At 41.5% G+C, this 9,299-nt stretch overlaps 1 protein-coding gene across 1 annotated transcript in view; it reads left to right on the top strand.

Annotated features, from left to right (window-relative positions):
- Positions 1-9,299, top strand: part of cyp27b1 (cytochrome P450, family 27, subfamily B, polypeptide 1) — a 13,771-nt gene continuing 4,472 nt past the window's right edge. Inside the window, exons 1-8 of the mRNA XM_084395187.1 lie at positions 1-215; positions 1,247-1,437; positions 2,068-2,264; positions 2,385-2,585; positions 5,896-6,059; positions 7,922-8,088; positions 8,198-8,279; positions 8,368-8,565. Coding sequence (XP_084251313.1) covers positions 30-215; positions 1,247-1,437; positions 2,068-2,264; positions 2,385-2,585; positions 5,896-6,059; positions 7,922-8,088; positions 8,198-8,279; positions 8,368-8,565 — 1,386 coding nt within the window. The 5' untranslated portion in view covers positions 1-29. The remainder of the gene's footprint in view (positions 216-1,246; positions 1,438-2,067; positions 2,265-2,384; positions 2,586-5,895; positions 6,060-7,921; positions 8,089-8,197; positions 8,280-8,367; positions 8,566-9,299) is intronic.

The following is a 9,299-nucleotide window of genomic DNA, read 5'->3' as shown; positions in this document are numbered from 1 at the left end:
GAAGGTGATCCGCGCGTGCACTGGAGAAGATGCTTCCTCAGACCCTGAAGATGACCGGCAGGAGCGCGCTCCCTCTGCTCAGGTGGGCTGACGTCATGCGCGCGCCCTCGTCTCAGCAGGTGAAGACGCTCGAGCACATGCCCGGACCTTCTTCCGCGGGATTCCTGTGGGATCTGTTCTTCAGACGCGGACTCACTCGCCTCCACCAGATGCAGGTGCGCGGACTGATATCTGCTGCTTATAAACTCACTTGATCTAGTTGGATCTTATTCGATTCCTATGGTTATTATGTTTATTTTATTTTAAGAGGGACCCTTATGTTCATCTGCAGTCCCTAAATTATGACACATTCTGTTACAATGGCAGCAGCTCTGCAGCGACTACATGTAGTGCATTATCATTCATCCTTAAATTTAAAATGCAGCTATATGTTTTCACGTATGAAGACCTAATTTATACAAATTTAAAGTGTATGTCATTCCAATTAAAAATATTATTTGAGAAATTTTTAGTACCTGTGAACTTGCATTGAGTTTTCTCCACTCTCCACTAACGCACTTTTAAATGGATTTGTTTAGATGAAATTATTATTGTGTACTTAAAAGATTAATCGCATCCAAAATAAAAGTTTGTGTTTACATAATATATGTGTGTGTACTGTGTATAATTATTTTGTATATATCAATACACACACATGCATGTATGTATTTAAGAAATATTTGCATACATATACTGTATATATTTATATATAATTTATATTATATATAAATATAATTTTTTTATATATAAATTACACATTTTTCTTAAATATATACAAGCATGTGTGTGTATTGATATATACAAAATAATTATACACAGTACACACACATATATTATGTAAACACAAACTTTTATTTTGGATGTGATTAATCGCGATTAATCTTTTGACAGCCCTAATTTATTTTAATCTAATTTTTCATAATTTTTAAAACACATTTGCGTTGTTTATATTAATCTAATTTGTATTATTGATTTTAATCCAATTTTAATTGATTGATATTTTATATATATATTTAATTAATTAATAATTGTAACTTTTTTTTACACTGTTTTTCTCTAAACATTTCCGTGGATCCCAAGTAAGAACTCTTTTGTTTTTGTTTGTTTGTTTTTTAAACCTGACACCCAATCATGTTAATCGTTTCTCTGTGCATTAGTGTACACCTGAAACGATAAGCTCATGAATGATATGTGCCTGTGTTTGCAGCTGGAGGGCAGGGGTAAGTACGGGCCGGTGTGGAAGGCCAGATTCGGACCCATCCTGACGGTTCATGTGGCAGAACCGGATCTGATCGAGCAGGTTCTGCGTCAGGAGGGTCATCAGCCCATGCGATCCGATCTCTCGTCCTGGAAGGATTACCGGCGGCTCCGGGGAGAAGGGTTCGGACTCCTGACAGCGTGAGTACGCGCTCTCCCAACGCTTTACTCGTCTGTGTGTCGCAGACAGCTCTTCCTGAAGAACTGCAGTTTTAAAAAACCTTGTTTGCAGGAGTAATCAGGTGCAAAATGTGCTGTATCTCACAGTCTACACAAGGGGATTCACTCCATTATGACTTTATTTACAAAACCTTTCCATACGATAACTGGCAAACTCCAAAAAAAGACAAAGGTCATCATAAAAGTAGTCCATAATGTTCTTTTAATGTGACGAGGGAGTCTGAGCACGGGCTGGTTATCGCTGGTGATGGGAGCTGAAACTGGCTGAATCAGTTTTAATGCTTAAGAAGAGATGAGTTGCATGACTGGACACGGTCACATCACATCAGTCATGAGTCCAGATATCAGCGTCTGTCACTGACTTCTGCTTGCCTTGTTGCTGCAGATCGCGGTTATCCACACATGCTATAGTCACACACGGTCTTTATTAGAGTTGATATTACTGTGTTCTGAGAATTGTCTGATTCTCTTAGTAATTTGAAGATTGCAGCCGTTCTCATAGTAGATGGGGTCTGAAGCGTCATCCTTTGCTTGTGATTTATGGTATGCTTGTAGTCATTGATCCCTCGGTGTGTGTGTGTGTGTGTTCAGTGAAGGCGAGGAGTGGCAGAGCGTGCGGCGTCTGCTGGGGAAACACATGTTACGACCCAAAGCTGTGGAGGCGTACGACCTCACACTGAACTCCGTCGTCACGGACCTCGTGGAGAAGCTCAAGCTACGCCAGCGGGAGAACGCTAGCGGCCTCGTGTCCGACGTCTCGGCCGAGTTCTACCGCTTCGGTCTCGAAGGTGAAGCACTGACACTCCTGAAGAACCAGTCAACGGTTTACCAGATACACCAGAGTTTGGTGTAGTGCTGTATGACTTAGACGGTCACTTTCTTCATGCCACGTTTTCTCTTCCCTGAAGGCATTTCCTCTGTGCTGTTCGAGTCCAGGATCGGCTGCCTCGACCCAGTGGTTCCGGTGGAGACGGAGCGCTTCATCCAGTCCATCAACAGCATGTTTGTCATGACTCTCCTCACGATGGCTATGCCTCAGTGGCTCCACCGGCTCCTTCCCAAACCCTGGGAAACCTTCTGCCGCTGCTGGGACGACATGTTCCGGTTCGGTGAGTGTCTGAAAGAGTACAAGAGGTTACAGGTTACTGGGTTCAGAATTGGCTCCCTTTAATTAATGAGTGTGAAATTGAATTGAAACGGACACCTCTTGTAGGAATTCGGATTCAACTTGAAACTTGTGAAATTCAATGGGTAATGCATTCTAGGAAATTAAGTGTTTTATAAAGCAGTTTATATTTGTAAGTCAAGTGGCATTTGTAAATCTCTTTGAATGAAAGCATCAGCTAAATATATAAAGGTGACATTTCAAAGATATCTGTCTGTAAAAACCATCAAACATCAAAGACGTTAAAACGTTAAAACAAGTATGGTGCATGTAGTTTTAAAAGCTCTGGTGGAAGGGGGAAATTATTCTTTGAAAAAGTAATATTGGCAATCCAGGGGGTGTTTCCCCAAAGCATTATTAGCCAGCTGTGGTCGCAACTGTCATCATTACTAACATAGTTAAATCATAGTTCCAACAAACAATCCCAAATCGCATTGCAGAGGTGTTTGTTTGGACCTGTAGCTCTTTACCTGTGGTTAGAAGAATAGTTTTAATAGTTTGACTTGTGGACTGGAATAGATCGTACTCTTGAGCAAAACAACAAGCTGACATGCAGTACAATCTAATCTATATACGATCTATTTCAATCTCTATATATTAGTGTCAAGAAGAAAGTGTTTTTGTGGAGAAAGCATGTATACGGGAGGGACGTGTATTTACGCATGTAAACATGAACTCTTGTCTTCAGCAGGTTTCTCTTAATAAACGGCTTTCCGTGTTTCATGCAAATGAGCTATAATAATCTAATGTCCGTTCTATTTGGAGTCGATTAATGGGCAGAAGTTACACTGTACTGTTGTAGTTAAAGCTGCATTCAGTAACTTCGGGATTTCTTCGCTGTATTCTGGCTTTTTGCTCGCAGGTTTCTCTCTAGAGCTCCCCCACAGCTTCGGAATAGATATTTGACAACACTGTTGTAAAAACTCGTTGGCTATTCTCAGACACCAGAGGCTAGCAGATCAACGACATCAAAGCAGATGGGATATTCTTTAAAACATCTTCTTCATTCGGGTTCGAACAGCGTGAGGGAGCGCAATAATGACGGCATTTTAGCAGATTTCTCTTGGCCGTAAAGCAATTGTTTACATCGCGAGACCTGATATCACGCGATACTTCCTGACGCGGCGGCCGGCGGCTCACGGGCACCAGGGGGGTGCGAAACGACCACCATTCAACCCGAAATAAGTAATATACTGTAACCATTCCAATGACTCCGAAGCTGTTCAGTTAAGGTAAAAAAAGTTACTTAGTTCACCTTTAAGCAGTAAGTTACATCATTGTTCAGGAAATGAACCCCAGATTAATACTGGCTGATGATCACTGGGTTAAAATGTAGGTATTTGCTTTAAGTTTCTAACAAATGCACCCCTAAGAGTCAAGTCAAGTTACATTTATTTATGTAGCGCTTTTTACAATACAGAGTGTTTCAAAGCAGCTTTACAGAGATAACAGGAAAATGCAACAAGGTTTGTTTCCAGAAGAAATAAGCGTCACAGTCCAGCTTAAGTAAGTTCAGTGATGTTTCATTTTGTTGTAAAAAAGTTATTAATTTAGTTCATTTATACATATAGCCGCTCTGGAGAAAACCGTGATGTCATCGTCCAGCTCAGTTCAGTTCTCATATAATGCTGTCAATGCAGGCAGATCAATAATATTGTTGAATATTAAATTAAATGTTAAATTTAATGTCCCCAACTAAGCCAAGCCAAAAGCCAATGGCAACAAAGGTGAAAAAACCCCGAAAAAGGCGACAGTGAAGGAACCAAACCTCCATCAGGGCAGAATTGAGAAAAAAACCTTGGGAGAACCCAGACTCAGTCACTCAGTTCTCCTCTGGCCAACGAGCAAAGTCTTTAAATCTTTAAAGCTTCGAGTCTTTAAATGCCAATCCCAATGCATCTTTTTCGTTATCTACATGTATATTAAAATCACCAACAATTAGGACTTTATCTGCAGCCAGTACTAACTCTGATAGAAAGTCAGCAAATTCTTTGAGAACGTCTGTATGGTGCCCTGGTGGCCTGTATACAGTAGCCAGCACAAATGTCGAGCGCGATTTATCATTTACACTAGATAGTGTTACATTAAGCACCAACACTTCAAAAGAATTATATATGAAACTAGACCTCTCAGTAATTCTGAAGATATTACTATAAATTACAGCAACACCTCCCCCTTTGCCTTTCAGACGAGGTTCATGTTTATAACAGTAATCTTGCGGGGTGGACTCATTTAAAGTAATGTAATAGTCTGGTTTTAGCCAGGTTTCTGTCAAACACAACATGTCTAGGTTATAATAATAATAATAATAATAATAATAATAATTCGTTACATTTATATAGTGCTTTTCTAGGTACTTCGGGGAACAGACACAGTCTCTATATGATAATATCTAGGTGAAAGAGTCTCTATGTGATGGGATTTATCTGACCTTGGTGACGCGAGGCCGCTAGCAGACGGTCGGTTTAGCCAGTCTGTCTGCTTCCTGACCTGAGTCCCAGATTGTCATGTTTGAGCTCTAAGACTATGTGCCATATTACTAGAGAGAAGAGCAGCACCATCCCAGGAGGGATGAATACCATCTCTTTTCAACAGGTCAAGTCTGCCCCAAAAACTTTTCCAATTGTCTATGAACCCTGTATTATTCTGCGGACACCATCTCGACAGCCAGCCATTGAGTGAGGACAGTCTACTAAGTATCTCATCACTCCGGCGAACAGGAAGGGGGCCAGAGCAAATTACAGTGTAAGAACAAATTCTTAGAGAATTTACGATTAGCATTAGCCAGCACTTTTAAATTTGTTTTGATGTCAGGCGCTCTGGCTCCCGGCAAACATGTGACTATGGTGGCTGGTGTCTCTATTTTCACATTCCATGTGATAGAATCACCAATAACTAGGGCACATTCAACAGGATTCTCAGTGGGTGTTTCACTGAGAGGGGAGAACCTGTTTAATGTTGTAATCGGAACGGAAGAGCGGTGTTTTGTCCTGCGACTACAGCGTCTCACGGTCACCCAGTTGCACTGCTGCACGGGCTCTACAGCCGGAACCCAACAATGTACAATAGTGACTAAATCATTTACCAAACTGCCCCAGAACCTGACTTGAACCGTCGTAAAGAGTACATGTGGCTTAAATGCTGGAAATGTCATGTGGATGTTCTTCATCTGTACTGTGATTCTGGCTGTAATGATGTGGATTGTAATGTCCTTAATGATGTGTGAGATTTTGAAACTCTTCCTGTCATCACAGCGAAAGGTCACATCGATCAGCGTCTTGAGGAGGAGAGGCAGAAGATGTCTCGAGGAGAGCGTTTAGAGGGACGATACCTGACCTATTATCTGTCTCAGGCCGGCGTGCCGCTGAAGTCTGTGTACAGTAATGTGACCGAGCTGCTCCTCGCTGGCGTCGACACGGTAGGAATGAATGAAATGAAATATACTTTATTTGTAATGGACTCCATAGCCAGCATTTCGCCAAAACCTGATACATTAAAAAAGTACACAAAATATTCATCCACATCATATACATAAAATTTAATTGATACCGGTACAAAAGAGTTTTTGAACCTGTTCCGTTTATAACGGAGAGTTCTGTACCTTCTTCCAGACGGTAAGAGTCCATAAGAGCGGTAGAGTACATGAGATGGCTCGCTTAAAATCCTTTTAGCCTCATTTAATGTGCATTGCTCATATAGAGTCTGAATACTAGGATAGTCTTTCAGTCCAATCATTTTAATCGAAGTTCGAACAATATATAGTATCTTTGATTTTGATTTTACAGAAAGATCACCGTACCATGTGGACAGACCATATCTGATCACACTTTCTAGTACAGACTGATGACAGATAATTTTCAACTCCATTGGAAAAATATGTTCCTTTTTTATCAGTCTGGGTTAGGGTTAGTATGAATCTCCCTCACCAGCCCTGTGACATTAAACAGGGCATTTGCATGGTTTTTAAAATGACATTATTGAGATCGACACAAATTAAATTAATACCATATGTCCATTCAGAACATACCCATAAAATCAAAAAAACATTTTTTTTATCTCAGATTCATCTATTTAATAAAACAAGTTTGCATATTTAACAATGACTTAATACTGCTTATGAGCAAAACAGGGTTATTGCAAGTTTAATGAGGACCTATTCTGCCCTTTTACAGTCTAGATGTTGTTTTAGGCTCTACTTGAACAGGTTTTCCTTCTTGAATGTTGATTATTTCCTCATATTCTCCATTGTTGCAGCTCCTCTCTTCCCAGTCTGTCAGTAACGCTCTGTTTAGTTCCTGTCTCTATGAAGCCGTGCTTCTGATGACGGCGAATCGGCTCTGTCTATTAAAGCTTTGATAAGTCGGATCACAGCGAACATTCAGATCTGAGTTCTGATCCAGAGAGAGCCGTTGTCATGTATAGATGTGAAACAGCTTACAATCATTCAGATTATCACAGAAGTACTGGGATTAAAGTTTATAGTTCAGATATAAACACTGATATCTACGGTAGAGATCAAAATGGAGTAAATCACCTTTTGAAAAAAACTTGATGCTTCAAATAAAGATTGTATAAATTACATCTTTACACCAGTAGGTGGCGACAAGTGACTGTTTAAAAAAAATGCTTTCAAAAACGCTGATTCATCCAGGAACGAAACAAATAAAGTCTTTATAAGTGAGTCATTAAATCATTCATTGAAATCGATTTTATTAATTTTTTTTAATAGTTGAATATTAAGTATATCTGGGGGGTCTTGTTGTCAGCGGCTATACTCCTTATTTCTTCCGACCCTAGCAACACCCCTGACGTGGACCCTAATTAAAAAGTTTTACTTTTGACAAATCTGTTGAAATTCATGTCTATCAGTCATATCAGTAGCCTAATAAAAGCTTCACAGGGGCAGATACTCGATTGACCGGGTTAACCCACTCGTTATTAGACACTTCACAGGCTTTCTCCAATGGCCTTGGTCAAGTTTTCTACAGCGATTTACACAGTACAGACGGTTTTAAAGCAGATTCACAGTAATAAACAGAATCAGTGATGCAAACTTCATCAAATATGAGACTTATTCAGTTTTAGCTATCAGCAGCTCTACAGAAGACAAGAGTCATTATTCAGATCAATTCACTTTAACTACTACTTTTGCACGATGCTGCATCCACACCTCTAGATAAGTCATACCTTTATATAATATCAGGCTGATATTCTAATAAAGACTGAGGTTGGGTGTCCAAATACAAATTCCTGATGTATGTTTCTTTCTCATCGCTGTAGATCTCCAGCACGCTGTCCTGGTCCCTGTACGAGCTCTCTCGGCATCAGGAGGTCCAGAAGGCTCTGCGGGACGAGGTTCTGGGCGTGATGAAGGACCGGACCGTCCCAAACGCATGCGATGTCGCTGCCATGCCTCTCATGAAGGCCGTGATCAAGGAAATCCTCAGGTAGAAGGGCTGAAGTTTTGTGAATTCACTCTTCTGTCAAATACAGTTTATCCGTTCCTTTTCTTTTGATGAGTTCATTATATCAAATTAAGTACTGAAACATTTCCAGGCTCTATCCTGTAATTCCGGCCAATGCGAGAGTCATCCCAGACAAAGATATTAAAGTTGGAGGATATCTCATCCCTAGAAACGTGAGTAAAGCTTTTGTGCTTTAAAACTCTCCACGTGCACTTAGTGAAGCTGGTGTTTACAGGCATGTGTGTGATCAATCCCTCACAGACTCTGATCACTCTCTGCCACTACGCCACGTCCCGTGACCCGAAACACTTCCGAGACCCGGACTCCTTCGACCCGCGGCGCTGGATGAGCCGGTCCGAGGGAAACCATCCGTTCGCCTCGGTTCCCTTCGGCGTGGGCAAACGCAGCTGCATCGGCCGGCGCATCGCTGAGCTGGAGCTTTACCTGGCGCTTTCTAGGGTATTTATTCTGCAATCAAACCTGCATGTCTGTCGTTGTGACGTGAACGCCGCCATGAAGTGGAACTGACCTGCTCTATTTTCTACATGCATGTTATTGATCTTATTGAGAACAATTCGTCTATGCTTGCGTGACGTATGCAGGATTCTCCTGGAGATGAGTCCCTCAGTGTCTTCAGCCCTCGCTGTCCTGCAGGGTTTATTTCCAACCAGCTTTTCCCAGCGATCCTGAAGAGCGTGATTAGCTGGCTCAGGTGTGTTTGATTAGGGTTGGAACTAAACTCTGCAGGACAGTGATTTAGTGCACTTAAGCTCCGCCCCTGCAACACTTAAGCCCCACCCCTGAAACACATAAACTCCGCCCCTGCAGAGTCACACTCATCTGCATACACCTTTGAAAGCCGTGCCCACATCTCAACAACCAATCAACAACTGATGCACAGAACCAAGCCCCGCCCTACATTTAGCGTTACACTCGGATGTATGTCACAATACAGAAGGAAAGATCAGTCACTGGTCCACAACTTTAACAGAGACGAACTTTCTCGCCTTACACCATGTCCTAACTACAAGCGACGCGACACCGCAACACACGATAAAAAGTTATTTTCCATGTGAATCAGAGTGTTTGTCCTAACCAGCCGCGACGGCGACACGCGACAATTCTATTTTAGAAACGGTTTCTATTTTTCTGTGACGTCGTGCTGGAACAACAAACACAAAGTGTGGCGATGA

This window comes from Rutilus rutilus, assembly GCF_951802725.1.
Source record: "Rutilus rutilus genome assembly, chromosome: 22".
NCBI lineage: Eukaryota > Metazoa > Chordata > Actinopteri > Cypriniformes > Leuciscidae > Rutilus > Rutilus rutilus.
This window is presented reverse-complemented; position numbering and strand designations above follow the sequence as displayed.